At 42.0% G+C, this 22,562-nt stretch overlaps 1 protein-coding gene across 1 annotated transcript in view; it reads left to right on the top strand.

The window, feature by feature from the left end:
• Positions 1 to 21,001, top strand: part of LOC134601724 (cadherin-related family member 4-like) — a 94,301-nt gene extending 73,300 nt beyond the window's left edge. The window contains exons 15-16 of the mRNA XM_063446229.1: positions 20,556 to 20,595; positions 20,846 to 21,001. Of these exons, the coding sequence (XP_063302299.1) occupies positions 20,556 to 20,595; positions 20,846 to 20,904 (99 nt within the window). The 3' untranslated portion in view covers positions 20,905 to 21,001. The remainder of the gene's footprint in view (positions 1 to 20,555; positions 20,596 to 20,845) is intronic.
• The last annotated feature ends 1,561 nt before the right edge of the window (positions 21,002 to 22,562 follow it).

The following is a 22,562-nucleotide window of genomic DNA, read 5'->3' as shown; positions in this document are numbered from 1 at the left end:
GGAAATATAGTAGCGACTTACAAATTTAAAGGGACTCTATGGCTTAATGTAATGTTGTTCTTTGTCTATAGCCTAGCCCTGCAAACTTTTTAATGTGGCTTTGGTGGCTACGAAGTCCAGACTCACCGGGGTGCACTACCCATATTGGGGGTGCACCGCTGAATTGTGCGACACCTCTCTGAAGCCCGTCAGAGCTGGGAGATCGGGACGCCACGTGTCTACTGGAGTTGGAGCTGGGGGGGAGGCGGATACTCTCCGTGGCACTGAGCTCACCCAGTGACTTTGCTGATCTCCTACTGCCCCCTTTGGACCTGTGGCGGTTGTCCCGGTCCCCACTGGGTGCCCAACGCTCTGCCGCAACTGCACAATGCTCTCAGCAGAAACACGGTCTTTCAAGAGAAAAGGCAGTATTTATATTATTGTCAAGGATCACCTCTAGTGGCGATATCCTCCCAATGCATTCTTATGAGACAGCATTGGATTGGCTGAGATCATCAAGTGTACAAGCGGAGCATAAGCGGGGCCAGCCACAACATGATCGTCTCAGTGCTGGAAAAAGGTGAGTAAAATCAGCTTTTTAACCAGAGCCAAAGGAAGGATGGGGGACTTAACAGCTATTTAGACCTAAAGTGTCAAGAATCTTTATTTAAATCAGAGAAAAAGTAGACAAATCAGTAAAGGCAAATCATAACAAGAATAACATAAACGCAATGCTCAACTGCACCTTTGGATTGAGACTGTAAGGATGGGAGAAAGAAAGGGGGAAAAAAAGAAAAGGGAAGTTAACATACAGTGAGGGAAAAACATATTTGATCCCCTGCTGATTTTGAATGTTTGTCCACTGACAAAAAAATGATCAGGCTATAATTTTAATGGTAGGTGTATTTTAACAGTGAGAGACAGAAGTTAAAAAAAAATTCTAGAGGGGGCGTGTCCGACTTCCGGCGAGCACAGTCGCATGGTGTGAGAGCTCCGTCGTTAACCTAACCTGAGTAGCGACAATATAAGCGTAACTGCACTCCATTTGAACACCCCTAAGCTTCTTACCTTCCTTTAAAGGCTGCCTTCAACGATGTCACCCTCAAAACAACTAAAATTGTCAGAAGTGCCAAAAAATAAGAGGAAAGACCGGAGGCGGGAAAAACAAGATGGCGACGAAACAACTACCATGTCGGATGCCGCATCGGACAATGAATCTATATCCTCTAAATACTCAGAAGCCGCAATTACAGAACGCAGTCTCCATAAAATGCTGCAAGATCTGCGAGCCACTATCAGAAATGACTTTCTCAAAATCAATAGCGACCTGAGGAGGGAAATTTCGGCCTTAGGTGAGAGAACCAGTCAACTGGAGAATAGATCGGATGAATTGTGCACAGCCCACAAGGAAGTGGTTGATAAATTACAGAAGATTTCCGAAGAAAACATCACTCTAAAATTTAAGTTAGCCGACTTAGAAGATAGATCAAGGAGGCAAAACATTCGTTTTAGAGGCATACCGGACGATGTGTCCCACGACGCTCTGCCTGCTTACATATTATCGATTTGTCAATCCCTAGTTCCGGAACTACCGGATTCTGCCTGGTCGTTTGACCGAATGCATAGGCTCCCTCGCCCGGCCCGCATGGCGAGCGACACTCCCAAGGACGTCATCGTGAAGTTCCATTACTACACGCATAAGGACACTTTACTAAACGCAGCCCGAAAGGCAAGCATGCTCCCGGATCCGTTTCAACAAATTTCCTTATACGCTGATCTCTCGGCCATCACTATGGCAAGAAGAAAACAATTCATAAATATTACGAAAACTTTACGCAACAACAACGTCTCCTACAAATGGGGCTACCAGACGAAACTTCTGGTATGGCGACAAGGAAAGACTCTAAGCATCAACGAACCTGAGGAAGGGATGAAACTTCTAAAATCCTGGGGCCTATGGATCACATCTGACTCAACCTCGAAAGAACTCCCCTCAGCAGGCAGCTCCATTAAACGTTTACAACCAGAGTGGATTATGGCGGGATCGTCAGCTAAAGATGCATGAACTTTTCCTTCACTCCTCTAAGTGGCATTACGATGAGTATATTATACTTGCCTGGGCTTTCACTGTGCATCATAGGGGTTATGTTTCATATTCTATGTTTTGTTTTTATTTTCCTTTTGTTGTTATTCATGTGACTCACATTCATGTTTAAAATAGTGCTCCTGTCCCACCCTCTGCATATGGCTACTTTATTAGCCCGCAGTCCCTATACCTTTTAATTGCCTAAGGTGGTTTTAATTTAACTAACACACCATTAAGCCCGCATTAACAGCTAAAAACCCGTACACGGGCATTAAGAGCAACGAGCTTCATCACACGACACATCACCGCTTTAATTATGGCTAAGCGGTCGAGTTTTACTTGTACTTTCTCCCTGCCATAATGTTTGTTGCTCCACAATCATAGTCATATAAACCGATGTGATATCTTATTTATTTTTTATTCATTTTTATTTATTCTTCCTGTAACATCCAATACGCTAGTTTACAAAGCACCCACAGGCGCTTCACTAAACTGTAAACTTTAATGATTTAAGGGGTTAAGATGGCCATTACGGTTGTACATCATCAGCCCAGCATAAACTCTCCTATGCCAATCAGTTTTATGTTATGTCAGTTATCTCGATGACAGAGACAATCGCTTGTTAATTATTATTTTCTTTATATTACTCTCGCCTTTATATAAATCTCGTACTTCAGTTACATTCAATGTATGTGATTACGTTACGTATCAGATCTTAATGTCATTTCACCCCGCACATACGTTCAGGTGTATAATGTACCTTCGATGCACTGGTTCACTCCAGAGCACCGTGTTTGCTTGTTTGTTTGCATCATCTCCCTCTATTACCAATGTTTAATTTAAATATGCTCTTAGTCCCTTATCGACATTGCGAATGCTATACCACGACATCTATAGTAAACCACCACAAATATCCGTGAGTTTATTACATTACTTGGTTTTTATGCAAGGTTTAACCCTCTCATAGGGAATTCACTTGTTCCCCCAATTTAACATTCTATGATAAGGCATTTATGCAGCAAATTTTGGACTCATTCGCCACTTTGCTGATTTGGTTGCCCTAGGAATCTCCCCGGCCTACATACAGTTCTTAACCATAAACATAAAGGACAAAGAACAATTAAAAAACAAAACAAAAATTATAAAATAAAAAAAAAAAAGAGGAAAAAATATAAATAAAGTAAAAAAAAAAAAAATTGTTTGTTACTCATTCAGGTTTTAGGTAATCCACCCCCCCCCCCCCCCCCCCCGGGTCATCACTTTTGACACCCTCAGTGCCTCAGTATGACTGGATCATATTTTCCTTTCAAAATGAAAGGAATTGTATATAGTTATTCTTGTTTTGTTGTTCCTCTCTCCTTCTTTCCTTTCCCCTATCTTATTCCTAAACTCATACCTACCTCCAAGAAACCACTACTCACTCCCATACACTTGCCACTAGGTCTCAACAGAGTATGCCCTCATTTCTCTCGGTATATACCAATAGTTTGTGCATTTAGACCAAATTTTAAGGAAATTAATACTCCCACTTTGCTGGACTAAAAACTACAATGACTAACACCTTGAAAATCTTATCTCTAAACGTAAATGGTCTCAATAGCCCGTATAAAAGAAGACAAGTATTGAAGGACATGCACGACTCAGGTGCGGCAATAGTTTGCCTTCAAGAGACCCATTTTTGCAAAAACAACCCACCTCAGTTACGTTCCACCAAATACCCTGTAGCGTATCATGCATATGCACCCAACAAATCCAAAGGTGTAGCTATTTTAATACATGCAGACTGGGTATTTACCCCCCACACACAGTATGCAGATCCAACTGGCAGACTGCTTATCCTAGTGGGCGAACTCAACGGCATTCAAGTGACGATTTCATCCTTATATGCTCCTAATGATGCCCAGTTCTCATTTCGCAATAAAGCTATCAAAAAAATCTCCACTCTAAAACAAGGCCACGTCATAATTTGTGGCGATTGTAATTGTATACTTGACCCCTCATTAGACATACAACGCACCAAAAATCAAACACCTAACAAACTCACTGTCCACAACAGCAAATTATTCTCAAATCTCATCTTCGCGCATGATCTCTATGACACATGGAGGAATCTATATCCTAATGCCAAAGATTTCACATACTTCTCCCCAGTTCACTTAACATACACGCGAATTGATCTATGCATGATAGATAAACTAACATTACCCCATCTTTTAGACCATACAATAGGACAGAGGACATGGTCCGATCATGCTCCAATAATCATCACATTAGCAGTGCCCTACCCTGCAAAGGGCCATGGCACGTGGCGGTTAAACAAATCCATCCTTGACTCACCCGAAGAATCACGCACAGTTGTTCTGGAATTACAAAACTACTTCTCCAACAACAACACAGCTGACACGTCTATAGAAAACCAATGGCTAGCTCACAAGGCGGTGATTAGGGGTACATTCATAAAAATAGGCTCAACTATCAAAAAAAAAATTTGTAAACTCAAAGATTCACTTCACCAACAGCTCATGTCCTTAGAAAACGCTAATAAATCGTCCCCCTCTAGATCCACGACGAAACAAATAACGATAACAAGAGAGAAAATCCTAAACCTTAAAATCCAAGAATACGCTAACCATGCAACTAAACTTCAACAGAAATATTACGGCCTAAGCAACAAAGCCGGCAAACTATTAGCCAGCCAATTGAAATCCAAGTACCTTCAAACAAAAATACCATATATCCTCTCTAAATCAGAAACAAAACTTTTTAACCCCATCGATATCGTCAACGAATTATCATCGTATTATGAGAATCTTTATAACCTGGACAAAAAAGGGGAAATACTCACTCCGAACAACGAAGAAACTCTAGCATTCCTACAGAAAATATCATTACCGCAAGTCACGCAACAACAAAATGCAATACTAGATGCACCTTTTACAGAATATGAAGTGGCTGCAACCATTCGCTCCCTTCCCAAGCACAAAGCCCCTGGTCCTGATGGACTTTCTAATTATTATTATATCAAAATGGAATCACAACTAACCCCACATATTACAAATCTTTTTAATACTATAAATGAAAAAGGCAGTTTTCCGAAAGAAATGTTGGAAGCATACATTGTCACTCTGCCCAAACCGAACAAACCACCCACATCCTGCAGTAACTTACGACCAATATCTTTACTTAACGCTGACACGAAGTTATATGCTAAACTTATTGCTAACAGATTGAAACTTATATTAACTAACTTAGTATCTGAAGAACAAGCTGGCTTCGTGCCTGGTAAACAAGTGGGCGACAACACAAGATATTGCTTTGATCTAATCGAGTGGGCTACTCGTCAACGACAATCCGGGGTCCTTATGGCTCTTGATGCCGAAAAGGCCTTTGATCGTCTCAATTGGGGTTACATGAAGGCCACCTTAAAAGCATTTGGCTTTTCAGACCTATTCATCACAAGCATTCTGGCTCTATATTCCTCACCCTCGGCGAAAGTTTTCAATACAGGCTTTGCATTCACTAACTTTAATATATCTAATGGCACGAGGCAAGGATGTCCTCTGTCCCCCTTGATTTTTATTCTTTGCTTGGAACCACTCATCCGTTCAATTAAAAAAGACCCATTGCTTCCAGGCCCGAATACCCCCGCAGGAGAGAAAAAGCTTGCTGTCTTCGCGGATGATATCATTCTTTTCCTGGGAAATCCGACTTCTTCCATACCCCATCTTTTACAAGTCCTAAGCTCATATGGTAGTGTTTCTTTTTACAAAAATAATGTTAACAAAACTCAAATACTTCCTTTAAACATAAAATCCCACATTGTGGATTCTCTGAAGTCACAATTTCTTTTTGATTGGCGCAAAACGTCTATTACATATTTAGGTATAAAACTTACCAAATCTAAAGCTCAAACTATAAAAGAAAACCACGAGGCAATCCTATCTAAAATCACCAACCAACTTGATTCTTGGGATAAACTAAACACCTCATGGATTGGGAGAATTAATTCTGTAAAAATGATGGCGTTACCTCATATACTCTACTTATTCAGGACGTTGCCCATTACCCTCCCAAGTTCAATCCTCACAAAATTCCAATCTGCAATAAATGCACATATCTGGAAAAAGAAACCCCCGAGAATTACATTCCACTCTCTATGGCGTCCCTTCCACCAAGGAGGTCTGAGCATCCCTAATATTGGCAATTATTACAAAGCTTCTACGTTGGCTCAATGCCTGGACATTATGACTAAGAAAACCTTTCCGTTATGGCTCAAACTAGAACAATCCTGTGGCAACATCCACTCTTTGGTGGATATACTGTGGTCAAAAAATTTTCATGATATTTCGTCCCTGCTGTCGAGTACAAAGTTTATGTTAAACTCATGGAAATTATGGAGCACGAAACTCTGCCCGAAAGAGGAACTGCTCTATCTAGCTCCGTTACGAGCCCTCTCAACGCTTTCCCCAGACCTTGCTATACAACACTGGTCATTACATGGTCTGACCCATGTATTCTCTCTATATGATGTCAATGGTCTTCGGACCTTCCCTGATTTGCAATCAGCTTACAATCTCCCGCACCGAGATATCTTTCTTTACCTACGGGTTAAACATATTTTAAATACCGCTGCAATCACTTTTTTAAACACATCTACACTTAGCATGATTGGCCACAAGTGCTACTTATCAACCAAAACCAGTCAACCATCAAAGTTTCTCACAGCATGCTATTTGGCACAATCAACACACCTCAATGGTGGTAAGCAACCCTACATGACAAAATGGGAAAAAGACCTAGGTGTAGAATTTCATATTAAAGATTGGTTATACGCTATATCATCCACAAAAAAATCCACCAAGTGCGTCACCCTCTGGGAAGCATATTTCAAAGTATTGATGAGATGGTACCTAGTACCCAGTAGACTGAGTAGAATTTATCCCGACACTAAATCCATATGTTGGAGATGCAACAGTGAAAATGGTTCTATTCTACATGTATTCTGGGACTGCCCGAAACTCCGCACTTTCTGGATTTATGTGAATAACATTATACAATCGCTTTCTGACTCACATATTTCTCTTAGCCCAGCAGGTTTTTTACTCCATTTAATACCAGACCTACACCGTTTACCCTCGAGAGCAGCAATCATAAATGTTTTAATAGCAGCAAAACTCTGCATAGCATCGCATTGGAAGAGTAATAAAGTTCCACTCATATGTGAACTACTAAGTAGAGTTAACACCATATACTGCCATGAAAGAGAATGGTCCAAAAGAAGCATAGCACCCAAATTCAGCGAACAATGGGAAAATTGGGACACCACCTACAACAAGTTCATGAACTTGATATGACCAATAATAACAGCCCAGGTCTCATGACATAGTCGGTCCTACTTGGCTCAAGTGGCTTCCGCATAACACCGCATCTCCCCCCTACCTTCCTCCCCATATTCCACCCTCCTCCTCCCCATCTTCCTTAATCTTTACTTATTTTCCCTTTGTCTTGTAAATACTTTATTTCTCTTCTCTATCTATACTCAACTTATACGCCTAGCACACAAATGACAGTTATAGTATCTATCACTTAACACAGAGAGACTGTCGACCTACACATTCCAATAGAGACATCAAGGATCTCTTTCTTGTATTATGGCTCAACTTGAGCAGAGGTACTTGTTATTGGTCCATCGTTTGAGCCCCATGTATGATTTGTCGTCACTCATTTATCACCAACTACTGTGTGCGGTAATGTGCAATTGTGCTGTACTATGCGTATCATACTATATCAACTGTATAATTGTGATTACTAATGTGCTGTTTATATACACGTTGTGTTTTCGTACCCTCACCCTTCTTCCTTTCTGTACCCCGCACGTTATTTTCTTTCTGGAAAATGTACAATAAAAATTAAACATTAAAAAAAAAAAAAAAAAAATTCTAGAAAAATGCATGTCCAAAAAGTTATAAATTGATTTGCATGTCAATGAGTGAAATAAGTATTTGATCCCCTATCAATCAGCAAGATTTCTGGCTTCCAGGTGTCTTTTATACAGGTAAGTAGCTAAAAGTAGGATCACTCTCTTAAAAGGAGTGCTCCTAATCTCAGCCTGTTAACCGTGTGAAAGACACCTGTCCAAAGAAGCAATCAATCAATACAATCAATCGGATTCCAAACTCTCCACCATGGCCAAGACCAAAAAGCTGTCCAAGGATGTCAGGGTCAAGTTGTAGACCTACACAAGGTTGGAATAGGCTACAAGACCATCGCTAAACAGCTTAGTGAGAAGGTGACAAAAGTTGGTGCGATTATTCGCAAATGGAGGAAACACAAAATAACAGAGTTTCAATGATCATGAGAACAGTGAGGAATCAGCCCAGAACTAAACGGGAGGATCTTGTTAATGATCTCAAGGCAGCTGGGACCTAGGGTGCCCATGTGTCCTGGATCGCCTGGGAGAGTCCCGTATTTTGAGAGCCTGTCCCGGGTCCTGAGCACCCACATTCCGGGACAATGTAGTGTTCTGGAATGAGCTGAGCTACACCGCTGCCGCCACTGTCTGTGCAGCCCAGCGTGCCCAGTCGACAGGGGACATCCTTTGATCTCCCCTGCCGGCCCCGTTTTATTCCGTGGCCCTCTCAGGCACTGGAGAGATCAAAGATCTCCCTCACCGGCCTAAAGGTCCTTTGTTAGTGGGAGAGAGAGGGCAGTGTCACGAACGCACCCTACTCCAAGAGTGTGCGTGACGTAGTTGTAGTGGTGAAAGGGTTAAAGTACACTATTTGTCTGCACTAGACCGGAAATAATGACAAAATCCCCCTTTTAACACCACCCACACTTAAACATAATATAACTATTACTATCTTAACGCTGCCACCACCAAGACAATTTATAAATGGGGTGCCTTGGTCCCCCAGGTAAATCAACAATAAAAACCCACCAAATATTACTTAGCACAATATCTATGTAATTACAAAAATGTTAACTAGTCTCTTCAGGTAACGTGATTCTTAACCAGACAAAGGTAGAACTTAATAAATTAATGTTTATTATGAGCAAAAATAGTCACAGTGCATATAACAATATATAATAAACAAATTATTTACACCAACATCATTTAACCCCTTAAATCCGGAGGACGTACTATTACGCCCTGCAGGAACCGGCTCTAAACGCCGGCGGGCGTAATAGTACGTCCTCGCCATAATGGCCGCCCACGTGGCCGGCGCTAATCGCCCGCTGCAGATCGCGGTCGGGGGGATGCCTGCCCCCCCAGGCAACCCCCCCTGTGGCCGGTGACCGCGATCTGCAGTCTCTGATCGCAGTGACAGGCTGTCACTGCGACCAGTATTCAGCATGTGTCAGCCGATTTCAAATCGGCTGACACATGCGGCCGGCGGCTTTCCCCTTCTGCAGATCGCGGTCGGGGGACTTACCTGGCCCCCCAGGCAGTCCCCCTGGGGTCAGTGACCGCGATCTGCTAAGTCTGAGATCGCAGTGACAGGCTGTCACTGCGATCTCAGAGCTCTCTGATCGCAGTGACAGGCTGTCACTGCGATCTCAGAGCTCTCTGATCGCAGTGACAGCCTGTCACTGCGATCAGTGTTACATGTGTCAGCCTATTGGCTGACACATGTAACTGGCACAGTGATCCCCCTGCAGATTGGAAGGGGGGAGTGCTTGTACCACCCAGGCACTCCCCCCTGTGGTCAATTACCCAATCTGCAGGAGGTGATCACAGTGACAGGCAGTCACTGTGATCACTGATCCTGTGTGTCAGCCAGTGATGTGAAATCACTGGCTGACACTGTCTCTGCCCCCTGTCCTGTAATAAAAATAAAATATTAGTTAAAAAAAGAAATAAAAAAAATGACAGTTACAAATAAAATATACTTAGATCATATATATTATATATATATGATCTAAGTATATATATATATACACATACACACACATTTACACATACACGACGTGTATTTAAATATTAATATATATATATATATATATTAATATCAAATTACACGTAGACTGATACTGATTAAATATATATATAATTATTGTTATATATATATTTATAAATAATATAAAATAAATAAATATGTAAATACGTAAAAAAATAAAATAAAATAAATAATTAAAAATAAAATATTAAAAAATATATAGATGTGTTTTATTTCGTTCTAACTGTATTGTGATATTAATATATATATATTTATATCAAAATACACGTAGAACGAAATAATATATATATCTATATACATAAATATATACGTATATATCACTATATATATACCTATATATAAATAAAAATATTAAAAAAAATATATATATATATATACGTATATATACACATATGTATATATATACATATATTAATTCTACACATATATTTATGTAATAATTTTACATAATTAGGTATCCTAATTAATTACAATTAGCGGGACCTGCCTGACCACCCATGCCGAAAGTATAGGGAATTTAATTTGCTAGCACTATATTTAACCCTATAACTTTCCAAGACACCATAAAACCTGTACATGGGGGGTACTGTTTTACTCGGGAGACTTCGCTGAACACAAATATTAGTGTTTCAAAACAGTAAAATGTATTACAACCATGATATCGCCAGTAAAAGTGACGTTTTTTGCATTTTTCACGCACAAACAGCACTTACAGGGACGATATTATTGCTGCAATACTTTTTACTGTTTTGAAACACAAATATTTGTGTTCAGCGAAGTCTCCTGAGTACAACAGTACCCCTCATGTACAGGTTTTATGGTGTTTTCAAAAATTACAGCGTCAAATATAATGCTTGTGTTTAATTTTTTTCACATTCAAATTCGCCAGATTGCTTACGTTGCCTTTATGACCCTATGGTAGCCCAAGAATGAAAATTACCCCTATGATGGCATACCATTTGCAATAGTAGACAACCAAAGGTATTGCAAATGGGGTATGTCCAGTCTTTTTTAGTAGCCACTTAGTCACAAACACTGGCCAAAATTGGCGTTTTTTGCATTTTTCACACACAAACAAATACGAACGCTAACTTTGGCCAGTGTTTGTGACCAAATGGCTACTAAAAAAGACTGGACATCGCTTATTTGCAATACCTTGGGTCGTCTACTATTGCAAATGGTATGCCATTATGGGTGTAAATTTATTTCCTGGGCTACTATACAGTCTCAAAGGCAACGTAACCAATCTGGCGAATTTCAATTTCAAATGTAACACGCTATATTTGACCCTGTAACTTCCCAAAACACCATAAAACCTGTACATAGGGGGTACTGTTTTACACGTGAGACTTTGCTGAATACAAATATGTGTATTTTATTGCAGTAAAAGCAAACAGTATTATGACATTAACAGTTAAAATGTCATGTAGAACGAAAAAAATAAAAAAAAATCTTATTTTCTCCCATTTTTTTCATATTAAATTATGTTTCATAGCTAAATATTTGATATTAAATGAAAGCCCTGTTTCCCCTGAATAAAATGATATATAATAAGGGGGGGTGCATTTAATATGAAAGAGGTGAATTACGGTTGGACAGACATATAGCGCAAATGCCAGGTTTTGTTTACGTTTTGTTTCGTTCACAACTTGTACATTTGGCTGCGGTGTTAAGGGGTTAAAACAAAAAGGATAAAATAACAGAAGTCCTAATTACTCACTTAGGTTTTTCAAAGTACAACTTCTGTCCAGGGGGTCTCTGGCAAGGAAGGATGATGGTGACTCACTCAAAATTAGATCTTGGCCCCAAGCAAGTACACACCACCCTTCAGGATCACAGGAGATATACCCTGTGGAATTATCACACCCCACCCAGGGGCGTACCTATAGTGATTCCAAGTGACCACCTCCTTTGTTCCAGAAACAGCAAGCCAAATATAAACGTTTTGGTTTTATCTCCTCTACTGTACCTGCCACAGAAATAATAATTGCCTCTATGAATTTGTTATTGTTTTCCCATTCCATAGACATGTTGCACGCCCCACCTGCGATCCAATAGGACAGACATCACAATTCCTGCCACACGGTTTAAGTTGTGCAACTCATGTTTAGGCTTAATTAAAAGATTGGGCTTGTCCCATTCCAAATATAATAAAAATTAGGCTTTATTATTATTCTGTGGGGTAAATATGAATGTTTGTGTCCTTCCTTTGGGTATGATACTGGAGCAAAGCTAAAATGGCATTTACATTTCAAAGAGTTTTACTCAGCACTTAATGGTACAGGCCAAATGGATGAAGAGACATTCAGACTTTTCCCAAGTGTAGAACCTCACACCTTGCAGAGCCTTGATTACTTCACATCCATATTAGTAAAACCCTTTCAACCTTGCTTTGCCATCCACACTTCCCCTTCTGTCATCCAACCTCTGTGGGGGTCCCAGCTTCAAAAGATGTAACCCCTGTTGACCTCAGCAATAGCATCCTTTTGTGCCATTTACTACACAAATGGCATTAAAGGATAATATTTCATAATGTAATACTAAATTATGCACCCTTGCCGTGACACCTCCCCCAAATAAGAGACGCAATGGGAGAAGGCTCACATGCCTCTACCTTGCGTATCAACACTTGTTCCGAATGGGGTAGCCCTCATGTGTTTGCACACCTCCCCCAAAAAGGCTTGCCCTTTGTCCCTAAGCCATAGAACAGCCATATCCACAACACGCATGCCTGATTTGCCTGTTTCCTTCTCACACTGCGCTCTGGTCACATCTCTTGGGCCGCACCCACTGCGCCCATGTAGTAGCTCTAAGGGGAAGAAACCAACCAATTTCTGCAGTACTCCCCTGTAAGCACACAAAAGATGAGACAGAGGACACTCCCAGGGTACCTGCAATGTATCCACACTCCTTATATTTTTTAGTTTGTGGTCTGCCTGCAGGGCTTGTTGCCCTTTTTGACTCTGAACCTTTGGTTCAGAATCAAAAAGTTGCTTAGAGACAGATTCCTTCTCCTGAGCTGGCTTGGGTGTATGTGTGAGATGTGATTGTGATAAGCTGACAAGGTTCCTGGTTCCCTCCATACTTTCACACAGCCCATCTGATACATTTGCTTCAGGCACATATTGGCACACATATTCATTCAGCCCTCTGTCCCTAGAATTCTCTTCCTGCACATTGTCACATGACACCTTTGACACCCCTTGGTCAGGCACATAATGTGGTACACACTCACATAATTTCCTCTCCCAGCCAGGCCATCCTCCCACAATCTCACATAGCCCCTCACTTTCTCCTGGTTCTGGCACCTGACATACTCCTGACTGACATACAGGGGAACATATCAACTCATCCTGCCCTGACTCCCAGTGGTTTGATCTCAAACAACCCTGGCTCTGACACAGATAGGCACACACGCTCATCTAGCCCTGCCTCCCCTTGCAGTTGTTTTTGCCCACTCACATATGGTATTGCAGGCACTCTTATTTCTGGCCCGGACTGGCATGCATGCTCATTCTGCCCTTGCTCCCAGCACAATTGCCGGCATACACCTTCACATGTTTCCATGGACACCCCTGGTTCTGGCACAGATTGACACACCTTCTGCCCTCCCTCCCAGTAAAGTTGCCCTGGCCAACTTTCCCCTGTTACCACAGACACCTCTGGTTCTGGCACAGCCTGGCACACATGCTCATTCTGCCCTCCCTCCCAGCACAATTGTCTGCATACATTTTCACATGTTTCCACGGACAGCCCTGGTTCTGGCACAGATTGACACACATTCTGCCCTCCCTCCCAGTAAAGTTGCCCTGGCAAACTTTCACCTGTTACCACAGACACCTCTGGTTCTGGCACAGCCTGGCACACATGCTCATTCTGCCCTCCCTCCCAGCAAGGTAGTCTACGTACACTTTTACATATTGCCCTCTGCACAGTAGGGCCCCTATGAGGCTTGGGTTTAAAACACACATTACCTTCAGGCACATACTGGGATAACAATCTACCTAAGTCAGTACCAAGTAATGCATTTGCAGGGATATTCTCATCTACCCCCACATTTCTGAAACCCTTCCCCGCTCCCCAATCCAAATAAACTCGTGCCATTGGCACTACAAGCCGTATCCCCCCAATTCCTTTAACTGCTAGAGTCTTGCCAGGAATTAAGTCCTCAGAGCGCACTAGCTCTGGACGCACAAGAGTCACATCTGCCCCAGTGTCCCTGAGTCACACAGTTACCTCTCCTCCGACTGTCACAGGTTGCAGATTCACATTGTTGCTGCCCTCTGATCTGGTTACAAACAACACAGAGGACATTGGTTCCGAGGAGCGTCCCTCCCCAGCTGATAATGCTGGATGCCGTTTCCCAGGGCAAGCAACACTAATGTGCCCCACTTGGTTGCAAATAAAACATCTGTGACTATCTCCTTGCGCAGACATGGCACTAGCTCCCCCTCTCCCTAAGGTAGGAGCTGAAACAAAAGATGGCCCGCTAGGCCTGGTGATGGGGAGTCGTGGTGGTGTGGTCCTCCAGCTGGATGCTCCCTTGGCAAACCCTCTGCTCCGGTCCACTGTTGCTCGGTTGGCAGTGTGGACATCTGCCAGCTTACCCGCTTCCAATGCTGTTTTGGGGTTCCGGTCCAGCAGCCATTCCTGTACATCGGCTGGGCAGAGCTGCAAAAACTGTTCTTTTATTAGCAGATCTTGCAGACCTTCTAAAGTGGTAATCTCCAGCCCTGTAGTCCACTGTCGGAATGCTGTCTCCAGGTGCCCCACAACTGCTGCATAACTTTCTGTAGGATGCTTTTGCAAAGTCCTGAATTTCTTTCGGTACACCTCAGGAGTGAGGTTATACCGTTCCTGCAAGGCAGCCTTAATCGAATCATAGTCCTGGTCAAATTCTGCTGGAAGCGCAGCAAATGCTTCCAGTGCAGGACCTCTGAGACAAGGGGTGAGGTATTTTGCCCACTGGTCCTTTGGTAGCTGGAACTGCCTGCAAACTTTTTCAAAACTGCGCAGGAAAACATCCAAATCACCATCTTTGTCCAAAGTTGGAAAATTCTCTGCACGTGGTTTGGGTGCAGAAGAGTCTCTGGAATTAATACTTATAGGGGAGGCAGTCAACCTCTCCAACTCAGCCATTTTTAGTTCATGCTCTCTGGCAGCTTGTCGCTCAGAGGCCTCTCTCTCAGCCTGCCGCTCTGCAGCCTCTCTCTCCCTTTCAGCAGCCTCTCTCTCCCTCTCAGCTTGGCGCTCTCTCTCAGCTTGGCACTCTCTCTCAGCCTCCTGATATTGAAGGATAAGCTGTAGTCTTTGGTTTATATCTGCTGAGTCCACATATTTCAACACAGTTTGCAAGTAAGAATCCAAAGGATCTCTAGATCTCGGTACATCATTGACAAAAGCTGCAGGTATCTCCTCTGCAGTGTTTGAGGCCTCACTTTGCACTGTTTGTTGCAAATCATAGTCCACCAGCGCTTGTAATAGTTCCTCTTTTGTTTCTCCCCGACAGGGAATAGATCTCTCCCGGCAAAGTTGGTCTAGCGCTGCCTTGGACTGTGCCTGGTACTCCATTTAGTAAATAAAAGATAGCAAAGAAAAAACAGAGAAGGGGGGGGGGGGACTGTTGAGGTGTAAATATATTATATATGCACTGAGTTCAGCCTTTGGAAATTGAGACACAATTTATTTTAGTGCCTGGATTAACCAACAAATCCAGCAACACTAAAATCTGGTATAAAAAGATGAAAAATCTTTTAGTTATCCCACCGCTATGCCACCAATTTGTCACGAACGCACCCTACTCCAAGAGTGTGCGTGATGTAGTTGTAGTGGTGAAAGGGTTAAAGTACACTATTTGTCTGCACTAGACCGGAAATAATGACAAAATACCCCTTTTAACACCACCCACACTTAAACATAATATAACTATTACTATCTTAACGCTGCCACCACCAAGACAATTTATAAATGGGGTGCCTTGGTCCCCCAGGTAAATCAACAATAAAAACCCACCAAATATTACTTAGCACAATATCTATGTAATTACAAAAATGTTAACTAGTCTCTTCAGGTAACGCGATTCTTAACCAGACAAAGGTAGAACTTAATAAATGAATGTTTATTATGAGCAAAAATAGTCACAGTGCATATAACAATATATAATAAACAAATTATTTACACCAACAACAGATAAAAACAAAAAGGATAAAATAACAGAAGTCCTAATTACTCACTTAGGTTTTTCAAAGTACAACTTCTGTCCAGGGGGTCTCTGGCAAGGAAGGATGATGGTGACTCACTCAAAATTAAATCTTGGCCCCAAGCAAGTACACACCACCCTTCAGGATCACAGGAGATATACCCTGTGGAATTATCACACCCCACCCAGGGGCGTACCTATAGTGATTCCAAGTGACCACCTCCTTTGTTCCAGAAACAGCAAGCCAAATATAAACTTTTTGGTTTTATCTCCTCTACTGTACCTGCCACAGAAATAATAATTGCCTCTATGAATTTGTTATTGTTTTCCCATTCCATAGACATGTTGCACGCCCCACCTGCGATCCAATAGGACAGACATCACAATTCCTGCCACACGGTTTAAGTTGTGCAACTCATGTTTAGGCTTAATTAAAAGATTGGGCTTGTCCCATTCCAAATATAATAAAAGCTAAAATGGCATTTACATTTCAAAGAGTTTTACTCAGCACTTAATGGTACAGGCCAAATGGATGAAGATACATTCAGACTTTTCCCAAGTGTAGAACCTCACACCTTGCAGAGCCTTGATTACTTCACATCCATATTAGTAAAACCCTTTCAACCTTGCTATGCCATCCACACTTCCCCTTCTGTCATCCAACCTCTGTGGGGGTCCCAGCTTCAAAAGATGTAACCCCTGTTGACCTCAGCAATAGCATCCTTTTGTGCCATTTACTACACAAATGGCATTAAAGGATAATATTTCATAATGTAATACTAAATTATGCACCCTTGCCGTGACAGGCAGTAGGGACCTGGAAGGCAGGAGGAGCGATATGGGAGGAAGATCACTCCTCCCGCGAGCATGCTGTGTGGAGTGTTGCTGCGCATTACCACACCAATGCTCCACACAGCATGCTGCTTGCGGAAGTGAAGACAGCCTGCAGCCAGAGGAGCTGCAGGCTATAGATCACTTCTCACCACCGGACCACCAGGGCTGGCAGTGCCCCCCCCCACCTTCCCCAAAGGTAAGAAGCAGGGTTGGTGGGACATAAAGATTTTATCAATGGATATTCATTATTATTAAAAAAAAGAACTAAATTAAAAAAAAAACATCTGCTCCCTGCACCCCTTACTCACACACCGCACCCATCTCTCTCTCTCACACACACACACACACACACACACACAACAATTCTACACACACAGCACCCCTCACACACAAACAGAGTTATGGTGGTTTAGGATAAGCATGTTTTTTTGTGTGTAAATTTATTTTTATCATTTTTTTGTGTTCATATGTCAACCGAAAACACAGGAAATGAGAGCAGAGCGAGTCTTGAAGAACTCAATACCACAACGTAGAGGTGTTGAGATACACACGTCTCCAATACAAAGAGAATATAATTAGTTAAGCATATGAAATGACAGATCATGAAAAAACAATTGTTTCCTGAATGCTAGCTGTTCTAAAGGGTAACATCATTACAGCTGAAATGTCTACAAGCTATCATCTTGCTGATACAATTGTAGACAAGTGGCAACATAAAAGTATTATGTCTTATATCTACGGCCTGCAACCATTGTGTGTCATGGTAATTCAGTGTGAATTATCACATTTTGCTTCTCTAATTACTCCATTTTAGCTGTTTGAATAAGAACTTTAATCCAAAATGAGGGTTTGAACAAGTGGAGTCCAGATATATGGGGGGGGGGGGGGGGGGAGGATATGATCTCTCGGCTTCACATTAAGAGGATCCGCAACTCCTTGCAGAGGATTCAATGGTTCCAAATGTTTAGATAGGTTTGGTGATTTCCTCCATGGAGTGGAAATCCTCCATGCATTGAAACCAAAGAGTCAGTCTAGGTGGAACCTCTTTCTTTCAATACAACGTTATCAGGCTTTTGGCCTCATTCAAATTCCAAATCTTTAGGGATTTCCTGTACCCTGAGGAGCAAGTATGGTATGGGGCTGGGATTATCAGAGAATGTCTGTATTATCTAGCGTATTTTTTCCTAGTATGGACCTATTTGTGAGTATACCCACCATATCTGAAATTGTGTTCCCTCTGTATTCCTTGAAGAATGTCTCTTGGATGTAAACTACCTGTGCTTAATGTCTCTTGAAATGTCTAATGGCATGTGAGAATTTATCTGGAAGCTCAGATCCTTATCATTCTGAAGAAGGGCAAGTAAGCTAGAATGACACCAGTGAATGAGGAGGATTTGCCCCGCTTCTTAAGAGTGCACCAGCTGTTCTTGTCACTTCTGCTATACCTCTTCTATGGCACTGGGGTTGCAGCACTACGTCGGGTTGAATGGTGGTCGGCAAATAGAAGTCTATTGGGACAAGCCACCACATGTTTATGGGAGGAAGCTGAAGCTGGGTCCCAAGATGAACAAAATCCTGATAGGGTCGAACAGTTTCCAGGCCTTTTGGAGAGTTGACCACCAGGCCCATAGTTAGCTGCCAGTGGTAACTTATCTTCTGGGTTGCCAGAACATGGGTAAGTGGTTTTAGGGCTCTGCAGTATGCAACTGCAGCAGTTGATAAGTCTGGAAAGAGTTGCAGGTGGCATTGGTGGTAGTGTAGATTTGTTGTTTCTCTGGCTGCATGCAAGATAGCTTCCTTGAGGCCATAGTCGGCTAAGCAGAAGAGAGCTGTCTGAGGGCCTTTTGGCCTGAGGGACAGATGTGCTTGGATAAAGAAAATAGAGGAGGCATTTGAGGAGGCAATTGAAGATTTCCATGAGGTCTTTGCGTAGGTGAGTAGGAGATGCATTTTTTTCAGGTACACCCAGAAGTCTTAGGTTACAGTGATGACTTGTGTTATCAAGATTGACAATAAGGACTGCCATCATCCTTAGTTGGCCATTCTGGCAGGGTGTCTGTTGTTATTGATTGATTGATAGTGTCAGAGTTGGCCTCCAGCGGATCTATGAGGTCCTTAGGCCCTAGATGTCATCAATGAGGCACTGCAGGTCTGCTCAGATGGAGGCCTGCAAGGCTGAATTCGCCAACTACAGTTTTGGCTTTGGTCGGCAGATCTCTAATTAAGATCATCCAATCTAGGTTCACTGCTCTAGCACTAGCACCGGGGAGGTAGGTGAATAAAGTTCCATCTCTAGGCCATCTCGAGGTCGTCTCTCACCGGCCGGTGAGAGCCGCAGGTTTCAATCTGGCATGGTGGTGAAGTATCCCCGCAGTGAAGGAGTTAGAGATATTTTCCTCAGGTCCTAGGACTTTGTGGGACCAGAATGCTTGTGGATTTTTCCCATCTTATGTGTAGTGTCGGGGGGAGAAATATGCTTGGTGTACATCAGAGCTCTGTCTTAATGCAGCCATCTTACTCAGTGACTTGGTCCCACACTCCAGGATGAACATTTTGTTTAACATTGTGTTTGGAAAAAAATCTGTCCCAAATATCTTTCCATCTTTCCCAAAAGACAAGACTTGTCTTTGCTCACACATTATATGCCTAGGTCAGTTTGTCACCTTGCACACAGCCTTTCAAATGTTGATAATCATCTAGACATTCTTTGTGGAATGGAGTGATAGTTATGGCCCATTTCAGCATCGTTCCAGACCCATTAATGGACATGATACATCACACTCACAGGGACTGCCCCTTTCAAAGGAGAAATGGATATCTGTGTCCAAGGAAGACTAGATTCCATGGGTAAAGCCCTATGATAAAGTCCTGTAAGTTATAACTGTGAAAAATATTTGCAAATGTCTCAATGACAGCATCTTGTAGAATGTTTTCAGCTAGATTGAGAGGTATTTAAGTTGAATCCTAAATCAGCTGAATGGGAATTGATTGAAAGTGTGTGTACTTTCTTTGCTAAATGCATAATGTTAAAATTAAGACAATGATACTTTTCTTTTCTGTATATGGTATGAGATTTGATTGATCCAGGTGGAATAAAGATTACATAAACTTTTGGGTTTGTTGGGAATGACCATAGCAAACAATTTAACATCTCTATTAAGGAGGGGAATTTTCTGAAACCGGCACACTCAGGATCTATGGCTCCTTGGACAGTAACATAATATAAACCAATACGTTTGGATGAAAAGCCCCCTACGTCAGACAGTTAAGTGCATTTTTAGTAAATCAATCCTAATGTTGTCAACCAATTTTAGTAAAATAAACCAGTAAATTGGTTTTAAAGAAACTAAAAAATCAAACCTACAACTCTTGGTTATATTTGATATATTTAGGACTCATAGATTAACATACATCTAGGTATAGAACATATTTGTAGTTCTAAAAAATATTGTGTTTATACAAAATAATAAAATGATTGTTCATTTTCTTTATGTAGGATGCTGCACTGTATTATGATGGCCGTGCTATTGATCCAGGTAATTAAGCAATAAGCTAAACACACGTCCATACACTAAATAAGTTAAGAAGTATAATATGACACATAAACACCAACATCTTACAAGCATATGCCTACCTATTAGAATCTGTTGGAAATCCTTAAATTGCTCGTAATACTAATTTATTCACATGTGAACAAATACATACATGCAAACATACATATAAACATATAAAATAATGTGTTCTTTGATTTTTTCTAATTTTAATATTCACATTATGTCATCTTAGCTTCAGGAAGTCATTACCTGTTCAACAGTCAAACAGGCGGAGTGAAGTGGCTTAATTAGAGAGAAGAATTTCTGCTCTTTTGATAGCACATCAGCTTATAAACAAGATATGGGTAGAGGAAAAACAATGTTACTGGAACAAAATGGGTACTGGAAAACAAAATAAGTTTGTTTCAGTGAAAAAATATTCATAAATGTCTACATATATATTGTGAAATATGAAACAATCTATTTTACTGCATGTAACATTATTAAAACATTAGAATAAAATAAATAGATTTGTGTTTTTCTTCATTTTTCTTCATTTTATTATTATATTACCAGTAATATGTCATTGTACAACTCGTGGTAGAGTATGATTATTGCACATATATAAATTTACAAACAACTTTGGCAAAAATAATTTTTAGTTGCTGCCGTTGAGAAGGTAATTCAGCAGCCAAAAAAGCTGTCAGAATGGTGCCTATGAAAGTGTTAGCAAACAAAATGGCTACAATATTGCCTGGCCTAATGGCTATGCAGTATCAACCATTTTTACAATGCCAACTCCGATGTTCCAAAATTAAATAATTATATATCTGGATAAAAACAAAAACAAACAAACAACAACAAAAGACATAAAGTTAAGCGACACTTGGGGGTGGAGCTCCTGCCTGGCGGGCGGCTTTTGGGGGTAACTTTGGTGGCTACAAAGCCCACAAACTCACTAGGGTGCACTACTCATATTGGGGGTGCACCGCTGCATTGTGAAACACATTTCTGAAACCCGTCAGAGTTGGGAGACCGGGACGCCACGTGCGGCCTACTGGAGTTGGAGCTGGGGGGAGGCAGATACTCTCCCTGGCACTGAACTCACCCAGTGACTTTGCTTATCTCCTACCACCCCCCCCCCCTTTGGACCAGTGGGGGTTATCTCGGTCCCCACTGGGTGCCCAACGCTCGCCCAGCCGCAACTGCACAATGCTCTCAGCAGACACATGGCAGTGCCCTGACCACACAAGCTGCAGTCACGCTCCACTGCCACCCGGTCTGAACAGAGGATGCTGAGAGGCTCACAGACGGTGACAGGGGAGTCACCCCCGGGCAGCACTTACGCTAAACAGCTTAAAGCTACCAGAGGCATGACCTTTAGACATTGACCACACAGGCGGAAGATCGACCTTCTCGACCTTCCACCTGCCCCTCGGGGGGCATAGACTTGGCCACACAAAGGTACCGAACCCGTGGACTTAGGATGTCAGCTTCCACAAAGGCCTGGGGCTGGGAGAATACACTGCTTAACGGTTGCCCTCCTGCTGATCAAGACCGTCATGCAGAACGCATGTGCTTCCCGATATCGGGGGTTGGCTAATCGTGGACTTTCTTCCCGCTGCAATGGTCGTGGCTCAGCACTTAGACCCCCATGACACCCGCGGATGCCATCCTTCATGATTATACTAAGGGCCATATGGTTGTGACTCTATCTAATGGAACTAACCTCTTTGTTTAACTCCCAAGTCACTGCCATAATCCCACAACATGCAGTAGTTACAAATTGCAGAAGCTGATACCAGTGGTTTACTAGCCTGTTCTAGTCTAGATAATGTGTTCTCTACTAAGCTGTTTATCTAGTCATGTAATCTACTCTACATACATGTTACAGGCTATTTTTGTGCTCACTCCCTTATACAAAAAGTATACCCACCACATATCACATAATGATTAGCACATTGCTCATA

Source organism: Pelobates fuscus, chromosome 3 (assembly GCF_036172605.1).
Source record: "Pelobates fuscus isolate aPelFus1 chromosome 3, aPelFus1.pri, whole genome shotgun sequence".
NCBI classification, from domain to species: domain Eukaryota; kingdom Metazoa; phylum Chordata; class Amphibia; order Anura; family Pelobatidae; genus Pelobates; species Pelobates fuscus.
Note: the sequence above shows the minus strand (reverse complement) of the source record. Positions and strands in the feature narration are given on the sequence as shown.